This window comes from Anolis carolinensis, chromosome 2 (assembly GCF_035594765.1).
Source record: "Anolis carolinensis isolate JA03-04 chromosome 2, rAnoCar3.1.pri, whole genome shotgun sequence".
Classification (NCBI taxonomy): domain Eukaryota; kingdom Metazoa; phylum Chordata; class Lepidosauria; order Squamata; family Dactyloidae; genus Anolis; species Anolis carolinensis.
Window position 1 is genome coordinate 195,494,363 of NC_085842.1, and position 25,636 is coordinate 195,519,998.

General features: G+C 41.2%; 1 protein-coding gene across 1 annotated transcript in view; it reads left to right on the forward strand.

The window, feature by feature from the left end:
* pde4a (phosphodiesterase 4A) overlaps window positions 1-25,636 on the forward strand; it is a 588,039-nt gene that overhangs the window by 125,799 nt on the left and 436,604 nt on the right. Inside the window, exon 3 of the mRNA XM_062974138.1 lies at window positions 5,727-5,959. Coding sequence (XP_062830208.1) covers window positions 5,727-5,959 — 233 coding nt within the window. The remainder of the gene's footprint in view (window positions 1-5,726; window positions 5,960-25,636) is intronic.

A 25,636-nucleotide genomic window follows, 5' to 3' on the forward strand; every position in this document is an offset into this window, starting at 1 on the left:
GAAAGGAGACACAAACAAAATGCATACCCAGGCATTTTTTTCTGTGTCAGGAGCGACTTGAGAAATTGCAAGTCGCTTCTGGTGTGACAGAATTGGCCATCTACAAGGACGTTGCTCAGGGACGCTTAGGTGTTTTTGATGTTATACCATCCTTGTGGGAGGCTTCTCTCATGTCCCTGCATGGTGCTGGTGCTGGCAGAGGGAGCTCATCCGTGCTCTCCCCAGGTTGGATTCAAACATGGCAACCCAACCTTCATGTCAGCAGTCCTGCTGGCACAAGGGTTTAACCCATTGCACCACCGAGTGCTCTTTCCAGGTATAGGTAAAGGTAAAGGTTTCCCCTGATGTTAAGTCCAGTCGTGTCTGACTCTGGGGGTTGGTGCTCATCTCCATTTCTAAGCCGAAGAGCCGGCATTGTCAGTAGATACTTCCAAGGTCACGTGGAGCGCCGTTACCTTCCTGCTGGAGCAGTACCTATCAATCTACTCACACTTGCATGTTTTCGAACTGCTAGGTTGGCAGAAGCTGGAGCTAACAGCGAGCGCTCACTCCGTTCCTCAGATTTGAACCTGCGACCTTTCGGTCTACAAGTTCAGCAGCTCAGCGCTTTAACACACTGTGCCACCGGGGGCTCCTTTCCAGGTATACCAGGTATATATGCTAATCACCTGATATTTTTTCATAGATTGTAGTTTATCATGAACTCTATTCATCCAGGACTTGATTCTCTCAGCCTTCAAACTTCCAGTGTCTAGAGGACATAGTATCTCCCTGAAAACACAATCCACCTTCCTTCTTAGAGATACTTGCAGTGTTTAAGAAAGCTGTGCTATCCCAGTTTTCCAATTTGTAAAAAAGAACAAAACCAGCTTACTTCAAAGGAACATTATTAGTAATAGTCCCAAGACCATTTTCCCACTTTCCTGGACACAATACCTGCCTGGGGGGTCAAAAGAAGTCCTACTGTTAACTTTTTATGGTGTCCTGTTGCTTTGGGTTTTCTCCCCTTCTCTCTTAAACTCCATTTTTCTTTTTCTTCCCAAAAATATATCATTTAAACATAATGATGATATGACTCACAAGGCATGATGACCAATTTATTGGTCCCAGTTTACCCATTGAAGACAAATGAAACAGAATAGGTTTTAAAAAAATAGTTTCAATCTTGGAGCAAAAAATCATTCTGCAATAGCTTGCCTGTTCCATTAGGAACTGGGCCAAGATCCAGAGCAGCATGTCTGCCAATTACATGAAGCGTTTACAGTGGATTAACTGTTGTGCATTGATTGTTTTTAATTGGCCCATTAAAATGGAACGGTGTTGGGGACGTTTAATGAAGTTAAGGCTTTTACTTTACTCTTTATTGTTTGGAAATAATATTCTAGACCACATGACTCAGCTGGGGAAGACCCAGCTACTCAGGCCGTTCTTCTCAGACGTAAAGAAAACAACAATTTTCAAGTTCCGGAGAATGGCAGAGTGGGAGGCAGACCTCTCTAAAACAGCACCTTGCATTGCACAAAGCTGTTAGCCTTAGCTGGGAGTTCCTTTGTCAAACAGTACACACAGCACACCCATTTCAAGCTGGCAAGTCTTTTTCTGTACACAAAAGGAAGGAGACTTTCTGGAATCTTTTGTTTGAAGATGGAGATGGATCTTCTTTCCCTCATTGTTCTATAAGCAGATGATGCAGTTTGATGATGACTGACCCTGGAATTACCAACCTTTTTAATTTTTTTTAAAATTATGCGTATTAAAATTGTAATTAATATTACAATATTATAATATTTCACCAGGACACATGTAGCCAAGCAATATCAGTACTGTGGTCAAGGTGGGAAAAGTTATTATTGAAGAAAAACACAGAAACCAGGTGTGTCTGCAGCCCTAGACTTCATGGGAAAGACAAAGTTCTGCTCCATTCTCTCCCCTTTTTGAGCTCAAACTACAGTACTTTTATAATGTGGACTCAGTTTGCAGGGGATGAAGATAAAGAGGGTAGTGGAACCTGTACTGTCCCTGCCAAATCTGAACAGTTGGTGTGCTGTTACAGGAACGCATTTCTTTTGATAAGTAACTTTGCAAGCTTTGGCATGAAGGGAGCAATCGCGTGGTTCACTCTGGGGTATCCTTGAAACAATCAAAGGGTCTTATAGAAGCCTCCTTTAATGTGGCTTTTCTTGTTGTTGTGTGCCTTCAAATAGTTTCTGACTTATAATGATCCTAAGGTGAACCTACTACAGCGTTTTCAGGGGCTGAGAATACTGCGGCGTTCTTTGAAGGGGGTGGTCAGCAAATGGATGGGCCATCGAGAAAGAGAGGGTGTGCGTGAGTGAGAACGTGGAGGGTGGGAGAGGTGTTCTCAAGTTGTTTTCAACATAGTTTTATTTAAAAATTACTGTTTCGGAACAAAAAAGGGTTTTTTTTCCCTTTTGTAATAGTTGCATCCCCCCTTTAAAAAAGGGAGAAAGTGTGACTATTATGCAGTGAAATACGGCATGCCCAGAGATCACCTTATAGGGTTTTATAGCCAAGTAGGTATTCAACCCTAGTTTCCAGAGTCGTAGACCAGCGCTTAAATTACGCTATGCTGTCTCTTGGAGCCCAAAATCTCTCATTATGTTTTCTTAGAACCAAAAAAAGAGGGATGGATCCTTCTCCATTAATCCAGGATGATAAGAATTTTGTTTTCTTTTTAGAAGTGAGATTCTAGTGGATGTTTCTCTGGATATGGGAAGTTCCATTGACATAAACACAGCCTTGCCAAAGAATGAAATAAAGTATGAGACTTTTAAATAGTGTTTTTTGTTCTGTGATGCTAACATAGTAAGAAAGTAGACCTAACTTGGCAGTTCAACAGGCATCAGACCTTGTTTGTAGAACCTATTAATGGCTTGTTAGTTGTTTAAGTTTGGCTGCTTTTGTAATCCATCCAACGATCTGTATTATCCAACGCAGTCTGCCTCCTGCTCAGATCCACAGCTGTTTCTCTAGGCAGGCAAGGATCACAGATCTTTTACATCTTCACAGGACTGAACTTTTTACAGATTTAACTTCTGACAATGTTGTTACTATAAGTTCATTTTATGCAATTCTATCTTTATTTCTAGTAAATTTTTAGTAGTCAATGTTTTTGTAGTCAATGTTTTCAATACATTGCGATGTTTTGGTGCTAAATTTGTAAATATAGTAATTACTACATAACGTTAGCATGTATTGAACTGCTTTTTCTGTCAATTTGTTGTAAAACATGATGTTTTGGTGCTTAATTTGTAAAATCATAACATAATTTGACGTTTAACAGGCGTTTCCTTAATCCCTCTTTATTATCCAACATTTTCGCTTATCCAACATTCTGCCGGACCGTTTAGGTTGGATAATTGAGACTCTACTGTAGTTCTCAATTCTAATGAGAACTACAGGTGGCATCCCTACGTCCTGTTCTGAAAATCCCCACCTAAATTTTCTGAATGGGTGGAGTGCTCATTTGTTTGCTTCCTCTATGCAATTTCTTATATGCTTTTAAACTTCTTGTACAAAGTAGTGAGGAATAGAGCACTTTACCTATTCAGAAAGTTCAGGTAGTGAAAGAGGAGGATTGGAGGATATGTACTTTGCCTTAGGGAAAGGAGCTTCTCTTTGTTTTGAGTATAGACAATCCCTCAGGCAGTTCCATCTTCAAAAAAAAGACTGATGGAATCTAGAAGGCATACAAATCATGTTTGCTCAAACATGCTAGATATTTCCAGTTACTGAGCTGGAACAAACACAACTTTTCACCAACCCCATTCAAATGTTTCTTTTTTTTTAAGGATTATTCATGGTAGAATCTTCTGGTTTTCTAAAATCCGCAGACCAGACAATTGGCATTTGTAATGTTTCATACCATGCTATTGTTTTTCTCTAAGTACTGCAGTTCATCTTTTCACTCTTTCAGAATTAGTTATTTCACTTTTTCTTAATTACAAGCACGCCTCATTTCATAAAGTCTCTTAGAAAGGGGCTATTTTTGACAAAGACCTTTAAAGCCTTTCCTTCTCCATGTTTCCTCCTTTTCCACAGTCTAGCTGGAGATATTTTTAAACAGTATTGGCATTGGATTGATGGAGAAGGAGGATTGGAAAAGAATAGGCTTTTACTGTCAGGTTGTATCAGTGAGTTTGCAGCAAATAATGCAATAAAGCTTAAAGCTGGGAAAGAATGGGATTCTGCTCTCACTAACCCCCCACTAGGCAATGCGTGCCTGCCTACAACAGGCAAAGTACGTAGCAGCTGCCTCCAGAATCCTTAACTGAGAATGACTGAACAACAAAACAGAGAAAAAAAGAAAGTGGGTAACCAATCTTGCCATCCACCTCAGCATGTTTTTTTAAAAAAACACAGACCTATAAGTTTGACTTCTAGAATATAAATCATAGGAAAAGTGGGGGTTGATGGAAGGAAAATAAAATTGTGACAAATGCTTCAAAATGTGCCAGAAAATTGTAACAAATTGATCAAAATTTTTCATCATCTAATTCAGTGGTTCTCAATCTAGAGTCCCCAGATTTATTTGGCCTACTATTTCCAGAAATCCCAGCCAGTTTACCAACTGTTAGGATTTCTGGGAGTTGAAGGCCAAAACATCTGGGGACCCACAGGTTGCGAACCACTGTTCTAAATAAAGAGCTTCTTAGAAGCACAAATGTGATGTGTGTGTTCCATAACCCAATAGAGCAAAAATCAGGTAGGGTCTCATCAGATCTCAAAACAGTTCACTTGAACTAACTAAAAATTGTATTATTGACTTCCCATAGCTACAGATCCATGGCTTGAAAACATTTTTAAAGAAAATCTAAAAGACAAACTTTGCCATTGGGACTCGAGAATCCATGGATTTCAGTACCCACACAGGTCCTGGAAACAAATTCCAACATATACCAAAGGCTGAATGATAAAGTCCTTTATTAAAATTCAGTGCTTTTAGAATGACCAGTGTTTATTTTTCATATATTTGAGTTTTAATTAAATATCAAGTCCTGACCTTCTCATTGCCATATCTGAGCTCTACGTTGTTATATCTTTCTTAGAAGCCACAGTGTGTTTTTCTGTCTTTCTGACTGTGTGCCAACTGAGGACTTTATGCATCTGAATAAGCAGACTCTACTCCATGAAAATTTATGCCATAATACATTTGCTAGTCTTTAAAATACCACAAGACCTCTTAATTGTTTCGCTTCAGCGGATAAACAAAACTGCCTTTGTGGAGCTCATTAAGGATTTAGCGTTTCAGAATATAGCAGTCTGTTGTTATTGATTATAAAGCTTCATTTCCAGCAGAAATGGGTGAAAATGAAACAAAGAAACAAGAATATATTAATATACCCTCAGTGGCATCCTGCCTTTGATAGTATTCAAATTTTGCTGTTTCATCGCAGAGTCATTTTACTATTTCTCAATTGGGAAATGAACAGAATTGGATTCAGAGCTCAAATTTCCAAACAGGATCAGATCTCAGCTTCTCATCAGCTGCTGGTAATGTTAAATTTGGACAGATATATGGTTGGGTCTGAGCTATATCTAAACCAGATCTTCAGAAAGTTCCTTTTTTTTTTTTGGACTATAGGTTTCATAATCAACCCAAATGGCTAGTGATGATGCTGAGCCAGAGGATCTGGGAAGTCAAGCATTTCCATGGAGCAGAATATCCTTATTCTCACCCTTAACTTCCTTGATTTTACTTGCAGAAACCCAAGGATACTTTGGACCCCAACTGGTGCAGCCGCTCTTGTACATCCTCCAACATGCTGGGTGCCGATCTGCGGCGGGGCCGTCGACGTCTCTCCTCCAACTTACAGGTCTCACCATGGAAACCTGGAGACAGAGCCCGCTCACCAGAACCAGACAATGTTCAGCGACCGACCACTTTGCCACTACGAATCCCTCCCCGAATTTCCATAACTCATGCTGACCCAGACAGGTAAGGCGAAAGAATGTTACAAGTTAATCTGAGAAACAAGCAAAGGAGCACCAGGTTGTAATGAGAATTCAGATGTGTGAATTGAAGCAAACGATAGCAGTGGGAGTGGGAGAATATCGGGTGGTTCCTTGCAGTCACTGGATTCCATTCAATTGAACAATTTTTGGGCAATGTTCAATCTCCCCTTCTTGGGCAGAGTCTTGGAACGTGTGGTCGCCTCCCAACTTCAGGTGTTCTTGGAAGAAATTGATTATCTAAATCCATCACAGTCTGGCTTTAGACAGGGCCATGGAACCGAGACAGCCTTGGTCTTCTTAGTGGATGATTTACTCAGGGAACTTAAATAAATAAATACTCAGGAATAAAACAAACAAACAAACAAACAAACAAACTTGCCGGGTGGAGGGTGTCCCTGTTGGTTCTTTCGGACCTCTCAGTGGCCTTTGATACTGTAGACCACGATATCCTTCTGAGACCGTGGGAATGGGACTTGGAGGTACTGTTTTAGAATGGCTCTGGTTCTTCCTGGATGTGTTGTCGAAGGCTTTCATGGCCAGGATCACAGGGTTGTTGTATGTTTTCCGGGCTGTATGGCCATGTTCTAGAAGTATTCTCTCCTGACGTTTCACCCACATCTATAGCAGGCACCCTCAGAGGTTGTGAGATATAGATGTGGGCAAAACGTCAGGAGAGAATACTTCTAGAACATGGCTATACAGCCGGAAAACATACAACAACCTCTTCCTGGATGGTCGTTCCCAGAAGGTGTTGCTGGGGAGACACTTGCTCAGCCCCACAACCTTTGTTCTTTGGGGTCTCACAGGGCTCACTGTTGTCCCCCATATTGTTTAACATTTACATGAAGCCGCTGAAGGAGATTATTCGGAGTTTTGAAGTTCAATGCCATCTGTACATGGCAGATGACGTGCAACCCCATCACTCCTTTCCACCTACTGCTAAGGAAGCTATCCAGGTCCTGAACCGCTGCTTGGAAGCTGTGACAATCTGGATGAGGGTGAACATACTGAAATTGAATCCAGGCAAGATAGAGGTACTCCTGTTCAGTTGAAAGGCCAAACAGGGTATAGGGCTACAACCTGTGCTGGATGTGGTTACACTCCCCCTGAAATCACATGTTCACAGCTTGGAAGTTCTCCTGGATTCATCACTGAGCCTGGAACCCAAGGTCTCAGTGATGGCCAGGGGAGCTTTTGCACAATTAAAAATTGTGTGCGAGTTGCACCCATACCTTAAGAAACCAGACTTGGCCATGGTCGTCAACACTCTTGTTACATCTCAAATAGACTACTGCAATGTACTCTACATGGAGTTGCCTTTGAAGACTGTTTGGAAGCTTCAAATAGTACAACGGACGGCAGCCAGATAGGTCACTGGAGTGGCGTACAGGGAACATACAACTCCACTGTTATGTCAGCTCCACTGGCTGCCAGTCTGCTACCAAGCACATTTCAAAGTGCCAGCTTTAGCCTATAAAGCCCTAAACAGTTCTGGCCCTGTTTACCTGTCCAAATTTATCTCCTCCTATGAACCAGTTCAGACCTTTTTTGGGGAGGTCCTGCTCTCGGTCCCACCCCCCTCGCAGGTGCAGCTGGTGGTGACGAGGGACAGGGCTTTCTCAGTGGTGGCCCCTCAGCTATGGAACTCCCTCCCCAGCAACATTAGATCATACCCTCTCTTGGTTTTCAGAAAGAAAGTTAAAACGTGGCTGTGGAATCAAGCATTTGGGGAGTTGTACAGTGCAATATGCAACCACTGAGTTAATATAAACGAAATAGTTTGAACTACAATTGTGGGATTAAGTGCAATGCATTTAACAGTTTATTTAAATGTATTTATATGGTTTGTTATGATTTTAATGCTTCATGTGTTGTGTATTTTATATGTTTTTGTGTTGCAATGTAGCTCTGAGTCCCCTTCTTGGGTGGAGATAGAGTGTGTTAAAATGCAATAAATAAATAAATAGTTTTGTACTGTATTTGATGGCACTAGGCATTATGGAAATGCACCACTTGTGTATATGATACCTTTGTTTACATGTATTCAGTGTTCAATTACTGAACAATAATTTATGAGAAATGGCTGGAAGATGTGCTAGTGGAAATGAAATCACCCATCATCATAGAAATGCCAATGAATGAAACTGCTTGACAAGTTGATGGTGGATTAAGATAAATAAAATTATCTTTGCAAATGGAGATCAATAAACAGAATCTGTCTTTGCAAGAGCAGAAAGATACTGAGATTCAGATTTCCTTGACTTTCAGTTGCCCCTCCTGCTTGAAAAGGACCAGAGAAATCCCGGGACTTGCTTTCTCTTTTTCAGGCAGGCTGCCCATGTTAATCAAAGGGGGATATTCCAAAGCAGTGGTTCTCAACAGGGGATCTCCAGATGTTTTTGGCCTTCAACTCCCAGAAATCCTAACAACTGGTAAACTGGCTGGGATTTATGCGAATTGTAGGTCAAAATCATCTGAGGACCCCAGGTTGAGAACCACTGCTCTAAGGATTTTTCTGAGAAAGAGGAAGTATTAGCTCCTCTTGTATTTGTCCTTTTTGCATGAGCTGTTGGCCAATCCTGGACACAAGAGGGGAAAGGGTAGGGGAGGGAAATGGGAACACTGCTGCTGTGCTTCCTTGCCTCCCCTCTCTCTACCCCCCTGCTCCTCCTCTAAATTTGGATGCTAACACTGCAGGAAATGTTAGAGAAAGAATAATTGCAATACATCACCAAAATGCATTAGTTTGATTTATTATGAGACAATGAACTCTTTGCCCATTCAGCTGGTCCTTGGGAGGCCCCTGCTAGAATGTGAGTCATAATCATACTAATGCTGTTTTCTTGTTTGCTCACGATACTGTTTGGTCAGTTCCAAGGTCATTTACAGATGCTGAGTGTCATCCATCTCCCACGTACTCAAGGGGTACTTCTAGATTTCTGTTGCACGTAGTCGTTTTCTGTCTGGAGAAATCATTGCATTTTATACTTATTGTTCCCCCATCCGCTTGGTTATTATTCAATACTCATTTTTAGGTTGTTTTGATCTACCTGTCAACAAGAGCCTAACGTAAACTGGGGAGAGAAGTAACACATAACAGAACTTATATTTCTCCAACCTTAGCATACCTGGCTGTTACTATAAAATCTAAATTGCATTTAATCATGCCTTTTTACCCACACATTTTCATTTATGCCTCCCTCCTCCATGCCAAGCTTTAATTCCTAAGCATATGTTGGTTCCCTGTATTCATAGCCTGGTAAGGAATTCACTCAAGAGTTGGGTAAAATGTTGTCTTTCAGTTCCCTTCTTTTGTTCCTTTTCCTAGTGGTATGTCATCAACCTAAAGCTTTTAGGTGCATTCAGTCAAAAATGTAATGAGCCATAAACTAAAAAGAAAATGCCGCATGCTATTTTTTAAATGACATGAACAATCTAATTTACAAGCAAAGTAGTATGCACTCAAAAATAAAGAACAAGAAAGAAGAAAAGTATGGTGGGGGAAGAGAAGAAAGAGAAAGAAAAGAACATAACATACACATACATTAAGATTCTGAGCCTCCCCCAATCTTGACTGTAATGAAAAGAAAAGGAAGAAAATATTATTATATGCTTGCAGTAACAACTATACAATCCTACTAAAATTTCTAATAACCATAATCACACGTTATAGCATAGCTAGGCTTCTTGTTGCTTAAAAAGTCCATAAACAGTTTCCAGTCTTTCAGTTGGCTTGCAACCCATGTTAGTTTGTCCATTTGAGTCAGCTCAGTGGCATTAACAATTCATACTTCTTCCATTGGTACTTCAGTCTGTTTTCAAGTTTAAGCAAAGAGTATTGTTATTGCTGTTATCATACACTGGAGAAGTAATCCATAATCCTACTTTGGAGGCGTTTAAGCAGAGGCTAGATGGCCATCTGTTGGGGGTGCTTTGAATGTGCTTTTCCTGCTTCTTGGCAGGGGGTTGGACTGGATGTCCCATAAGGACTCTTCCAACTCTAGGGTTCTATGATTCTATGATTCTATTCTCTAGTTCCTCATCCATAATGCCAAACAGAAACACTTTTGATAATATTATAAAATATACTTTAAAATATTTTATCATTAACATGTCAATCTTTGACCAGTAACTTTCCCCCTTCTTCCAAGTCAATAAATTTCTTCTTCTACGAAACAGTAATCAGGGCCAGCCCCAAGACTTTTTGTAGCCTGAGGCAGAGAAGTAAATGGCTCACTCCAAATATGCTCGCCAGTCAAGGTACAAATACACAAAGCCAGCCAACATATTTTGACATAAGGGACATTGTGCCTCTCGCCACCTTGGCAACACATTCAGCCATCCATATATTTGCGTTTAACTTTTTAGGATTTGATTGATCAGATTTGGTTAATGTGTTCTGTTTAAGTATCTCTAGGAACTTACACCAGAGGTGGATTAAGAGTTATACTGAAGGATCCAGAGATTCCTAGAAATGCAGTTCTAGGTGCAGTTCTTTGTCCAACTGCTGTCAGAGGTTGTCCATGGAGTTATCCTGGAAGACATAGAGATTCATTGAGAGGTGTTCCCTCAGGCTAAAAATAATAGATTTTTTGTATTTGTAGTTTTTTCAATTTTACAGGATCTTGTACTCTTAACTCCTGTATGGAGATCCTACTGTACAAATAAAATAAGGACAGATTGAGTAACAATAATTTCCTTCCATAGCTGTTCCTTCACCACCAAATTGCAACCTTTGGTAACCATCTCATGCTGTCTAACAGTAGAGTTGACCCAGCCCTGGTTCCTTTAGCAATTAAAGACAAGCTGATTTGAAACACAGCTTGACTTCTGCCTTCTTCTTTTCACTGCACTACTATGAAATGGGATGAAGGTTCTGGAATTGTGAGCCAGAGTGAGACGTAAGTAGGTTTGTCAAATTAGGCCTGTTCCAAACCCTGAAGTTTCAAAGCCAGAACCTAAGTTCTAGGAATGATCCCTTGTGATGTCACAGGAAGTAGATCCTGGTAATGTTTCAAAAGTGCAGCAACTAGGGGTAGCCCTTGATATCTTAGTAAGCATCAATCTGAATTGCACAGACTATGCCATTCAGAAAAACACACATCAGATCTAATATACCAGAAAAATGCATATACACCCAATTTTCAAGGCAGTGCTCTCATCTTGAGATTCTTCTCTCCTGTTCTGAGAATAGGAAGAGGGGCCTATGCTCTGAGATTTAGCATTAAGCCCTAGCATTATGGACTATGGACTGAGAGGTCAGAATAGCCAAGTTCTCTTTTAACCTTTCCTTTGAACTATCACAGCCCTCCCAAAAACATTCTTGGTGTCTTAGTTTTTAGGCCTGTTCCTGGGGCTATTTGGAGCACTGAGTCAGAAAATGGCCATATCAGCTTTAGTTTCTCAGAGTTTTGATGGGCAAGCAGATGAAGACTGGGATATGGCAAATGTTCTATATCTCAAAGACTAGCGCTGATAGGGGAATACTGGTACTGTCTTTGGAATCAGCATACCCAGAAACTGATCTAACCTTTAAGGCACCAAAATGTGTGTTGGATAGTGTATTGGAAGCCAATTCTGTAGCAGAGAAGACTGTCTGGACCAACTGTATTCCCTACAATGTTTCACAGGACCTCAGAAGTCTGTCAAAACAGCAGGAGGAATCCTTCCTGTTGTAATTAACAAGTCATATCATCAGTTGCCATGTCGATATCCCCTTCCCACCAGCTCACTGGAGCCACAATTTCCCCAAAGATCTGTGACATCTGGTAGTGTTGCCTGTATCTTTGTTTCTCGTCGGTGGTGTCGCATCCATGTTCCCAGTTCTCAGGTTGCCATACTGAAGGTTAGTCCACTGAGAACATAGAGGGGTAGGTAAAGTGAAAGGTGGTCCTCAAGGGGGACAGTTTTGAGATCCACTGCTTTAAAAATCAAAATTGCCACATCAGTCCATGACATTGCCACCTGAGCCAAATATAGGGAGCACTTTCCCACGATCAGTGGACATGCTGCTGAAATGTGCAGGCTTTGGATTTCTCCAGAACTCTTCATAAGGGGGTATAAAAATAAGGGGTAGGTAGAAAGAAGGAAGCCATTTTAGTATAGTTTCTTTCCCCAACCTCAAAACGTAGAGGTTGCGAGCTGTTGACATTGTCTAGATCCTAGAAGGGAACGTGGGATTGGTTTCTCACCAGGCTATGTGAGCTTGCATCCTTTTGATATTTTCAACACTTCCTACTTCAGTTCAGTACAGGAAAAGATTTTGATAGCAAATCCACATGAGTCAAGTGGAAGACTCTTGTTCTGTAATCTGCACACTTACAGCATGTTTATGGGAAATCTGAGTGTTGATCTCATGATTCCTATGTTAAAAGCAAGCAATGATTAATAAATGGTAGATATTTGCATACAATCTACTATTGTATTTCTCTCTCTCCCTCTCTTTCTGACACATACACAAATTCACACCACTTGGGCATACCTGGAAATAGTGAAGAGCTGGAAAATACATAGACCTCCAGATGTTGTTTTACTACATCTTCCATAATCCCTCACCGTTTGCTATGTTGTCTAGGCTTGATGGAATCCAGTAATATCAATTGTTCCCCTATTATAGAGATAAATGATAAAAACAGGTCCATTATCTCTATATCTGATTAACTGGTGACAGCTCCACTATTTGATTAAGTTTAATTTCACAAAAGCGTCGCTCCAATAAATCTGTGTTGTCTTGAAGGTGCTCCAAAGCTTTTTTGTTTTTGCTGTGATTAACCTCTCTCTTATTAGTTATATAACATTATTTTTCTTTGTTGGTAGAATGTATCAAAGAAAGACTAGAAATACTCATTCTTGAAACAAGTGTAGCATCCAAATAAGAAGTGATGATACTTCTGCTGCTGTGGTTAGAACTATGTTCTGGAACCACATTTTAAAAAAACCTTTAATGTGTCAAGAGGAAGGTGCCAAAATTGTGGGTGTCTCCACTAGTTCTCCATTGTGTCAAGCAGACATGATGCAGTCATTTCCATAAAATAAGACGAGAAAAGGACGCCAGGACCAGGAATTACAGTGATCTGATATTTTACATAATCGTGCATAAAAGTTGTCCTCTTACATAGTTTTTAGAAATTGTTTTTGGTCAGAAAATTTGGCAGACCTTTGCCTAAACTTTTGATTCCCCTTTTTAAAAGAAAATATTACATGATTCTGCCCCCTCCAATTTGTTAATGAAAAAAAGGCTGTGGAGCCATAATGGAGAAAATATTCCAGCTTTTTCCCCTTGGGTCTTATATTTCTAGTCCAATTGAGCTACTTAAAACAATGGAAATGTGGTCATCAAGATATTAAATTGCAGCTTCCATTCTGGCCTCTGGCAACAAGTATAGTCTAGAGTTACTCTCTGGGTTGCAGTTCAACAACATCTAGAAATCCACAGAATTCTCACTTCTTTTGCCTATCTATTGGATGTAGTAGTGTATAGTGGACCCTCAGTATCCATTGGATTTGTTTTGTGGACCCCTCCCACCCATGGATGCCAGAATCCATGGGTACTCGAATCCCATTATGTACAATGGCTTAGCAAAATTATGTTCCTTAGATTAAAAAAAAACTTTAAAATTCATTTTCAGATTTTTTTGGGAGGCAGGATATTTTCGAGCCATGGGTAGTTGAATCTGTGGATGTAGAATACATGAATCATAGAATCATAGAGTTGGAAGAGACCTCCTGGACCATCCAGTCCAACCCCCTGCCAAGAAGCAGGAAAATCACATTCAAAGCACCTCTGTCAGATGGCCATCCAGCCTCTGTTTAAAACCCCCCAAAGAAGGAGTTTCCACTACACTCTGGAGCGGAGAATTCCACTGAAGATGGAGGGATGACTGCATTTGGTTTTGTATTTTGGTTTGGATGGATGTTTTGTGTGAAGACCAGTTTACAGTTTTCTTTTTCAGATATCCCCTGTATTTATTTAGTTGTTAATACCTGGAATTCAAGAGATTTCATCTAGCTTTTTCTATAGAACTTCAAATGAGCGTGTGTGTTTGTGCTTTCAAGGCCCCATCTATACCGCCATATAATGCAGTTTCAAATTGTTTTATATGGCCAGTATATATGTATATGATATGAGTGTACATTGACCATATAATGCAGTTTCAAAATATATTGTATGTCAGTATAGATAGGGCTCAAGTTTCCTGTTAATCAGGAATGCTTTGATTGTGTATTCTTTGATGGATGAATGTCGCTGGACTGGGATGTCCATAGTGATTTCTTCCATGTCTATGATTGTGCTGGTACAGCTATACCAAAAGCTCCGACTTTATTTTCTTGCTGCTAATGTTTGCAATCATAGGACAGGCCGCCTGTCAATCATCATTAAGTTTGGTTCTGCCCCTTGTTCAGGGCTCTGGGAGGGAAGGAGCCATTTTTAAGTCTGTCTCTCTTAAGGAAACTAAGCTATAGGATGTAGACCAGCTCGTCCCATAGAAAAGCTTCATATTTCAAGAACATCCGGGGATATAGAACATCCGAGGAATCAGAAACAGAAATTCCAGGGGAAAAGTCCCAAAAGCTCTGGCTGAGAGCTTACAGCCTCACAGCCTCACAGCTCCTGAGGGAAACAGCCCTAAGTTTCTAAAGACTCAAAGAGAGAACAGCATCACAGATCCACGGAACCCCAGCTGAAACATCTGCAAACCTAGGCTGGTAGGTCCACTCGATACCCAGACACATTTGGAATTGGTAGTGGGTCCCACATCAGCTAGGCCCATATTGATAGACAGCCTGGGAGAGGTTATAAGAGGGTTTTCACAGTTATCCAAAGCCAATCGCCTGTCCCTTGGGGACAAGACTCAAAGGGCCAACAGTCTATTAAAGAAACCTTGAAGTGTTATTTGACTCCTTGAAGATTTATTATTTGTTCATCAATAAAGACTTTGCTATTTCATTAAAGACTCAAAAGACCATCCTTTTCAGGGAAATCCTCAACAACCTCTCTTTCGAGGCGCCCTGGCTTCCCGCTGGGCATAAAGTATACGTCCTATACAAAGACTATAGTTACAGGCCCAGCGCACGACAGAACAATGATTCTACTCCTGGGAACATGATTGTAAAGAATATTTCTCTCCTCTCCTTCCTTTGTTTATATTGCTACACACTCCAGATTATGGTTAATCCAGAGGGATTTGTGATTAAATTGAGCTCTGAACTTCCCAAGCATACACCATCTGTGTTAAGTGGCTTATTCAGATCAGAGATATATACATTTCCTTGTGGCAGAAACTCCCTTTAAAACCTCCTTCATCTCCTTAACCTCCTTCCCTCTCAAGCTCCTGTGCCAGAGGGCCAGCATAATCCTGAGTGATGATCTAGTTGATAATCTCCACAGTGGTTTGCCAACCCTTCCGGGAGAGACAAGAATAAATATTTTTTAATTTTTAAAAAAATGCAACCAGAAGATGGTGATCAGCTCAAAGGACATCAAATGTTATCTTGACATTATGATTCACACGTTAAGATTTGGGGTTTTGCAAAGTTTTCACAGAGAGGATTGACTTCCATGAGTCACGCTTCTTTCAGTCAAGAGTGTTTGGTATTCAACAGAGTGAGTGAGTCTCCTCTGCTCTGTGCACCTTTGAGGCTTGCTTGTGTCTATGGACTTTTAAAGAATGATGCCATTTAATTCTTTTCTCTTCTTTTTTTGCATTAAGACATTAGTATTAAAATGGCATCGTTCTTTTTTCCTCCTGTTATTATGAGAAATTAATGTGATTGTAATGAACTTTTTGGTCACGTTTGCAAAAGTTATTTTGGGGAGGGAATTCTAGGAGTTCTGCATGATGCTCATGGAAACAAAAAAATATGAATAATATCATATAGGGTTTACTCAGCATTTTAAAAGAGCTTTTCAAATACATCCAACTAGCATACAACTCATAGTTAAGAATGGAGGTGAGACAACAGGAAGTGAAAGAAATCTACCCCTAGGAAGGGAAATTCACTGATCATTATGGTGAAAAGATGTTTGCACTGGAGCTTTCTCACCAATCTTTGTTTCCAAAACAAGCCAAGTTTTCCAAAATCTAATTATCACAGAGACAGAAAGTGAGATGGAATCCTCTGAATGGGCACAGACAGAAAAACAAACACCACAGGGGTCTTAACCCTTCCCTATGCTTTAAAAGAGATATATATTTGGCTGGAGTTCCACTTAAAAATGTACCTGTTCTGTCTTACATACAAATTCAAAATAAGAACAACTCTACAGAACGTATCTTGTTTTTAACTTGGGGACTGCCTATATTTGTTGTTGTGTTCCTTCAAGCGGATTCTGACTTATGGCAACCCTAAGGAGAACTTATCATGGAGTATTCTTGATCTGAGAGTGTGTGCCTCACCCAAGGTAACCCAGTGGGTATCCATGGGCAAATGTAGATCCAAAACCCTGGCCTCCAGAGTGGTAGTCTTAACACTCAAACCACTCCTTGCAAACATACTGCTTATGAACTGTTGTTATTTGCAACTCTTTATTCTGAATGCAAGGTGAAGGGAAGGTATGTGGATGAAAGGATGGTTACTTGACTTCAGAGAGCTTGTAGGAAAGGCTAATGGATTTTCTTTTTCACGGATCAGGGCCCCTTTAAAATGACACTCTTATAGCACTAAGATTTTACTTTAACTGCTGCAGCACACTGTGGAATCCTGGGACCTCTAGTTTGGCCAGAGGCAGTAAAGAAGCCCTCTTGCTGACAGTTCTAAATGGCCCTCACTAAACTACAAATCCCAGGATTCAAAAGGACGCAGCAACGGGTGTTAAAAATGAATCATAGTACTATAACTGTGTAACATGAAAAGGCATCTGGATAGCATTCAATAATTTGAAATATGTGTTTTGTTTTTTTATATTACAGGTTAACCCTCACATTTTCTAAACTTCAGCATTTGGGGTCCGTCCTTCCTTCCTTCCTTCCTTCCTTCCTTCCTTCCTTCCTTCCTTCCTTCCTGCCTGCCTGTCTGTCTGTCTGTCTGTCTGTCTGTTTCTCCATCTAGGCTGAACCACCCATCCTATCTGTATAGGATATCAAGATTTAAAACCAAGACTTGCTTTTGGATTCTTAGCATTTTAGTTTTAAACAACTGTATCTTGGTCATCCACCACATGTGTGTTACATCTTAATGTATGTCTGTGATACTTTTAAAGTACTGTAAGTCCGATAAACCTGAATCCTTCCTCTTTACGTTGCCTATAAACTTATGGCAGCTCCATGCATCTTAGAGTGCATTTACATTATAGAATTGATGCAGTTTGACACCACTAACTGCCATTGTTCAATGTTGTGGAATCCTGGGAGTTGTAGTTTTGCAAACCTTCTCTGCTGGTGCTTTATTAAACTATAGCTGCTATGATTCCATAGCAGTAAGCATGGCAGTTAAAGTAGTGCCAATCTGTATTAACTCTACTCTGTAAGTCCATCCTTATAGGGTTTTCTTAGGTAAGGAATATTCAAAAGTGTTTTTGCCGGTTCCTCTGTCTGAAATACAGCCTGCAGCTATTGGTCTTCATTGGTAGTCTTCCATCCAAGTATTAATCAGGTTTGACGATGCTTAGCCTTCAAGATCAGATATGATCTGGGGCCTTTAAGGTATTTAAGCCACAGGTATACCAAGTAAACCTTAAAATAAAGGACAACAGGCATATGAAGACAAAGTAAGGAAACAGTGGTTGTGATGACAGAAGGCAATGGAAAGGCAAGAATGCTCCTGCACAAGACTTGTGCAGGAGAAACGTTGGGTAACTTGTAAGTGCTATGCTTCTTACTGAGGAGGAAGAAAGCCATATGGTATTTCTTTCTGTTACAGGCACAAAAGTGACTTAAAAGCTGGCCTGCTACCAAAAGTACGCAGTTATTAGTTTACACCTCCCACATCATTGCCTCAGGGTATGCCTTGGATTTGGTGTTGTTTTGCTGAAAAGCAATCCTTCTCCTATAATTGAAAAGTGACTTTGTCCAGCCGTTGAAAAGGAGAGCTGGGGAATGAGGGAGCATGACCATATGCTTCATACTTTCCTGTACTGAACATGTGAAGGAGTGGTTCTGTGGCCAATATTCAACATTGTTATCTGGAATCCACCTGCATGTTGTAAGAAGAGATCTAATGTAAATGTAATCTGTAACATAATGAGTGGAGTGAGTGCCCGCTGTTAGCTCCAGCTTCTGTCAACCTAACAGTTCGAAAACATGTAAATGTGAGTAGATCAATAGGTACCGCTCTGGCGGGAAGATAATGGCTCTCCATGCAGTCATGCCGACCACATGACCTTGGAGGCATCTATGGACAATGCCAGCTCTTCGGCTTAGAAATGGAGATGAGCACCAACCCCCAGAGTGGGACACAACTGGACTTAATGTCAGGGGAAACCTTTACCTTTATAACATAATGATCCTGAATCAGACCTTGGGAAAGTTATTTTTATAGATTGATGGCCAGGCTATGTAGGATACTGTATTCTGAAAATTAACTTTTCAAAGCTTTGCCCTGAAGGAAGATACATCACCAAGTCCTGCTTCCATTTGGGTTGTGGGATTCTGGGAAATGTAGTCCACAATGTTATAATCAAGCTTTTGTGTTTTCATATTTCCGAGGTAGCTTTCCAACTGACTGACGTGGTGGTTGGAGTTTGCACCCATTCATCTTTAAATGTGGTATGTTGATATAAATATGGAGCATGGATTAAACAGATTAGTGGTTCCTCTAACAGAGTATCAGGCACTAAACCTGAGACCTGTCCTAGTCCAGTCTTGTTGCTAGAGTTGTCTTTCTTCCTTCTTCTTCTTCTGGAGCACTCAGCCAGCAAATGATTTGCGGAAGATCTCCATATACAGACTTGCTTTGCCTCTAAATTATAGTCTCTCGGTGATTGATAATCTTGTTTACAGAAGTTCTGATGCCTAGAAGGTCTCTAACTGTGTGTTCAGTGTTTCTTTCCCCCTGAATCCCTGTGCATCCAAAGTGGATTTTCCTAGCTGTTCCCTCAGCTTCTTGGCTACATTTTTGGACTGACCTAGCAACAAATCTGCTTGAGGTTGTGGTGTACCTATGCATTCTTTGCTACTTGGGAGGTAGCTTTGGATGAATCTGCATGTGCTTCCCTGTGGCATTTATCACACTTATGCCATGCTTTCTTACAATGAATGCAAGTTAGCATCCTGTTTTTCCCCACTTTTTCCTCACAACAGTCTTGTGAGAGACAGATCAGGTTAAGCTCAGTCAGTGAGTGTCATGGCTCTGTGGGAACTAATAGTGGAATCTTGCAAGTTCTAATTCATTAGATCAGTGATTCTCAACCTGTAGGTCCCCAGGTGTTTTGGCCTACAACTACCAGAAATCCCAGCCAATTTACCCACTGTTAGGATTTCTGGGAACTGAAAGCCAAAACATCTGGGGACCCACAGGTTGAGAACCACTGCATTAGATAAACCATCACACCACACCACATTGGCTGGCTGAAGTCCCTTGATGGTGCAATGAAGGCAACATGGTGCCATCTGCTTCCATCATCCTCTTATTAAGGGACAGAGCTGCCCAGGGCAAGACAGTCTAAATACTGAACCACACTCACAACATGCCCCAGTGCACAGGTGCACTAGAAATGGTTGGTAGCATCATGCTTTCCTTGAGATACCTTTATGCACAAATGCACCATTTATAGCAAAAACGGTTTAGCTAGAATTGTTTCTGGCTTTGCTTCCTCCAGTGCTGTCAACTCGTCAAGAGGATAAGCTTCTGGTTGAGCCAACTCTCAGCAGGATTGAGGTCCATTGGATCATTTGTTATTCTTGGACTGCCGGGAGGCATAAAGTCATTGCAGATAAGAGGGTCGTTGTGAATCGCGGGGTGCATTTGGATGCCATCCAGCTGCAGTGCAACCAATCTTGTATCTTAATTCTATGCAATTAAGGCGTGTAGCACATGCCATCATTAGCACTCCCTGGTGAGCTGAAGAAGGGGTATTAGCTAAAAGCATCCTTATTTTTAGCAGACCCTCAATTTTTTTTTATAACTGCCCCCTGTGCATAAATAGTTCTTTAGTCCCCAGGAGCCCTATTAGTTGAAGCAGCATGATGTGCCCTAAGGAGATTAGTATTAATCATCGACCCTTTTTAAAGACTTATCTGGAGGGGGGAGGGGGATCTTTCTAACACCAGTGGAATATATTCTGAGCATGAGCTTCTCTAGCAGTGCAGTCCTGAACATGTCTGTCCAAAAGAACATCTCAGTGAATACAGTGAGTCTTACCTTCAGAAAACTGAATGTACCATTGCACTCTAAGCCTGTGCACCCTTCCTTGAATGTAAATGTAACTGAAAACTGTGGGATTACTTCTGAATAGAGAGCCAGTGTGCTCCAGTGGTTTTAGTGTGGCACCACAACTCAGGAGACCAGAGTTCAAGGGCAGACCTCTTCTGAACACATCTTGCCAAGAAAACCCGGTGAATGCTCACCTTAGTGTGTCCATAGGTTGGAAATGACTTGAAGGCATACAACAAGAAAAAGATGTGTGGTGCTCAGGCTGCATCCCACTTTATGACCACAGTTTACCAGGCTAGGCTTTTTTGCCCGTTATACAATTTTAAATCCTCTTTATATGTGTGCCAAGATAAACAATTTGAAAGTGTATATATCAAAACATACCTGCATTTGTTTGTTTGTCTGATTATAGCATTTCTATCCCATTTCCCAGGAATAGCGTTCACAAGGGTTAGGTGGATTTGTAATTGGCTAAGTGAACGAACCCAAAGGGTGCTCACCAATGCATCTTCTTCATCCTGGAAAGAAGTCATGAGTGGAATGCCGCAGGGTTCCGTCTTGGGCCCGGTTCTGTTCAACATCTTTATTAATGACTTAGATCAGTGATTCCCAAAGTGGGCACTGCCGCCCCCAGGTGGGTTCTGCAGCAATCCAGGGGAGTGGTGATGGCCACAGGTACATATATCTTTCTGTTTAATTGCTATTAAAATTTAAAAAAAAATTAATTTCCAGGGCGCTGAGTAATATTTTTTTCTGGAAAAGGGGCGGTAGGCCAAATAAGTTTGGGAACCACTGACTTAGATGAAGGGTTAGAAGGCATGATCATCAAGTTTGCAGATGACACCAAATTGGAAGGGATAGCCAATACTCCAGAAGACAGGAGCAGAATTCAAAACGATCTTAACAGATTAGAGAGATGGGCCGAAACAAACAAAATGAAGTTCCACAGGGACAAATGCAAGATACTTCACTTAGGCAGAAAAAATAAAATGCAAAGATACAGAATGTGGGACACTTGGCTCGAGAGCAGTAGGTGTGAAAAAGATCTTGGAGTCCTTGTGGACAACAAGTTAAACATGAACCAACAATGTGATGCGGGAGCTAAAAAGGCCAATGGGATTTTTGTCTGCATAAATAGGAGTATAGTGTCTAGATCCAAGGAAGTCATGCTATCCCTCTAGACTGCCTTGGTCAGACCACACCTGGAATACTGTGTCCAATTTTGGGCACCGCAGTTGAAGGGAGATGTTGACAAGCTGGAAAGCATTCAGAGGAGGGCGACTAAAATAATTAAGGGTCTGGAGAACAAGCCCTATGAGGAGCGGCTTAAAGAGCTGGGCATGTTTAGCCTACAGAGGAGAAGGCTGAGAGGAGACATGATAGCCATGTACAATTATGTGAGGGGAAGTCATAGGGAGGAGGGAGCAAGCTTGTTTTCTGCTGCCCTGCAGACTAGGAGGCAGAACAATGGCTTCAAACTACAGGAAAGGAGATTCCACCTGAACATCAGGAAGAACTTCCTCACTGTGAGAGCTGTTCGACAGTGGAACTCTCTGCCCTGGAGTGTGGTGGAGGCTCCTTCTTTGGAGGCTTTAAAGGAAAGGCTGGATGGCCATCTGTTGGGGGTGCTTTTAATGAGATTTTCCTGCTTCTTTCAGGGGGTTGGACTGGATGACCTGTGAGGTCTCTTCCAATTCTACGATTCTATGATTCTAAGGGGATTTTAACAAGTGAAAATGGATAACTGATTATGTTTAAAACAAGAAAACTGAGAACAGTATAAAATAATTTTAAGTTTCAACTATCAAGCCAGTAAACTAGTCAGCAAACTGTAGAGCAGAACAAAAATAAGTCGAAACACAAGAGAGGGTCATATGTACCTTTTGATGGAGGGAACTTCACAGTTGAAGGGCCACTGCCAATCATGTCTCCCTGGCAATGGCTGCAACATTGACTGCTCCACCAGATCCTCTAACCTCCCTGTCTCCCTGTTTCAAATCTTCTCACTATCTCTGCTGCCTCCCAATCTGATATCTTAATATTGAAGCCGAAAATTTGCGTTTTCGAAAACTGGCAGATACCAAGGGATGCCTGGCAAGTTCCGCTAACTGCAAATGTTCCTTATCAGAAATCAAGTTCTCACCAGCATGAAGGCAAATGACAGAAGTTTTATTCAATCTGCACAGAAACAAATGCTCAAGATGTACAAATGTAAAGCACAAAGAAAAGGCAGGCATTTTTATATACATGAGTTTCCATGCATTAACATTGTTACAGTTCGAAAATCCCTCCCAGTCCTCTGATTGGCCAGCACCAAAAAGCTAGACAGCATTTTCTGGGCACTTGATTGGTCAGGAGGTGGGCTCAGCCAGTGCATGTTCTGATTGGTGGAGGAGGTGATGATGTGGCCAGGAATCCCCTCTCAGTTGGACAGGGAAGCCCCGGGGCCTCCAGTGGACTCGGAGTTGGTTCCTGGGACGGGGAGGTCTCTGGGGACTGCATCCACCCTGGATGTATGGCAGTGGAATGCAGAAAACAACGTAGGTCTAGAAAGATTAATGATCGGATTATGTAGATACCAAATCCATAATACGGGGACAATGGAAGCTGTATCTTTCCAGACATCTTCCCCTTACCAGGAAGACAATTATGAGGTCCAAAAAAGTATCTGTTGGAGATGAGTATGTCATCAGAGTCCTTTTCTGGGTCTTTGTCCAGTGGGTAGCTAAGATCCCCAAAGGGGAAGTTCCAGGTGACAAGTGTATGGCCTCCCGCTCATTGTCAGGAAGGACTTTTGTGCCATAGATTATTATTCTGGCCATGCCTTTCACCCAGGACGGGGGAAGAATTCCTGGAATGACAGAAATTACTCAGGAGGTTAATAGAGTTCATTCAATAAAGTAATAATAAAGCAATAAAATGAAGAAAAATATATAATGTTTAGGTGGTATTCCAGTTTGAGTTCACAGCTGGAAATGCCTTGGCTGCATGCAGGGTGGGAAAGGGTTATTTTCCTTATTTGTTGATAGTCTCCCCTGTGCTCTTGTGCATATTCGCAGAAGGAAAAAGAAGAGAAAAAAAAAGGAAAAAGATACTTTTTATAGGAAGGGAGAGATTCCAGCAATGGAGGTATATTGTACATTGTAGCTCTGTATGAATTGGGTTTCAACTTTGTTGCAATTGAAGTTAGTGGGCCATGGAGTGCTCTCCCATGATACTCCGGATGATCGCTGGTGTGGAGTGGCTCAAGTTGAAGAGCTTAGCTGGATTGTCAGTTTGTATGGAAAGCTGGGTCCCGTGGAGTTTGGGTCTGCTGCTGTTCCAGGGATGATCAGGAGAGGCCAGAGGGATGGAGGCCCATGTAGTTCATCCTGGCCTCACGTCCTTGGGAAAGTATAATTTCATTTCATGGTTGGAACTATGTCTTCCTTTTTATTAGGGGTGTGGGTGGTCATGTTCAATAAAAAAATGAGCCAATTCATAGTAGAAAAGGCAGTCTTTCAATAAGTCAGGCCTCAGATTGTTTGGGGTTGAGTTGGGTTCTCCAAAAGTTTTGGATAGCAGCTCCCATAATCCACCACCTTTGGTCATGCTGGCTGAGGCTTTTAAGAGGAGTCCATCCCCCTTCTCCCCCAAAATTTAAAGAGTCAGAAATTTCCCATTCTTACTGAAGGTTTTTTAAAAATAATTAAAACAAACTGTTTTTAAAGTGGAAGTCAGAAACTAATACAATTGGCATAGGATAAGAGGCACACAATAAGAATTGCCCTGGTATATTTCTGGCAGGCCATGTAACACACACACACACACACACACACGGTGACTACTAAGCAAGTCATACTCAGAGGAAGGTCTAGAGGAATCTTACCCCAGTATTTAAGACAATATTTTTATACTTTAGTATCTGATCAAATTCCTTCATGGTTGCTTTTTAAAGACCTAGTCTTCTTCTGGTTTCTTGAGTCTTGTCTCCATTTGGGTTAATGGTTGAGCCAAGGTAGAGGAAATCTTTATATCAATGTCTAGTCATGTAAAATCATGTATTGTCATTATTTTCTATCTTCTTAATATTCAACCTTAACTTTATTTTTGTACTTTTGTCTTTGACTTTCATCAGTAGGTGTTAAAAATCCTTGCTATTTTCCCCAAATACTGTAATACACATGATATCCAGTTTGGCATTGCGGTTTGATTATTGGATTATAACAGTAAAAAGGAGATTTGAATCTCTACGTGGCCATGGAAACCTATTGGGTGATGCTGGGCAAGTCACAATCTCTTTCTGAACAAATTTTGCCAAGGAAACCCTATGATGGATTTGCCTGAGACAATGGTTCCCAGATGTTTTTGGCCTACAACTCCCAGAAATCCCAACCAGTTACTAGTTGGTAGGATTTCTGGGAGTTGAAGGCCAAAAACATCTGGGGACCCCAGGTTGAGGACCACTGACTTAAGAGTTGCTATAAGTCAGAAACAACTTGAAGGGACAAAATAATAGCATCCATGGTGTGTAAAATTTTGGTAGGGAAAATAAGTTGCTGTGTCTGCTCTTTAGTGCCATGTTTTGCAATTCTGTGCCATCCTTCCTCAGAACTGAACCAAGAGACTTTCCTTCTTGTAGAGCAGTAAATGTCATACCTTCACCTCAATCAAATGAAGATAAATACTTCATTTGATGAACAACCTCAGCCAAGTAATTGTGGCACACAAGAAGCTGCAAATGATTTAAGAATACTCCCCTGCTCATGTTTGGTATACCATTTTTTTTCCATGTCAGGAGCGACTTGAGAAACTACAAGTCACTTCTGGTGTGAGAGAATTCGCCGTCTGCAAGGACCTTGTGCAGGGGTTGCCTGGATGTTTTGACGTTTTTACATCCTTGTGGGAGACTTCTTTCATGTCCCCGCATGGAATTGGAGCTCATCCATGCTCTTCCTGGGTTGGATTCAAACTGGCAACCTTCAGGTCAGAATCCAACCTTCAAGTCATCAGTCCTGCCGACACAAGGATGTAATCCATGCGCCATCAGGGGCTCCAATGGTATACCAATAGAAACACAACAATAACAAAATAAATGACTAAATAACAATTTGCTGTGCTTTCAAGTCACACCACGTTGGATACCCTCCTTTGCCTTGCAGCAGGATTGGACCACTATTTTGCATCTGATTCCATTTGGCAGGCCTCATGATTGTAGGCAACATCGATCCATTCACACCTAAAGTGTGCCCACGCATGTGTTGTCGGATAGATTTTTGTTCGGTTATAGACTGTGTGAAACTAGACTGCTACCATTTAGTGCTGTGTATCTTTTGGTATTAAATCAATTCTCAGGGAACATGGGGAGGGG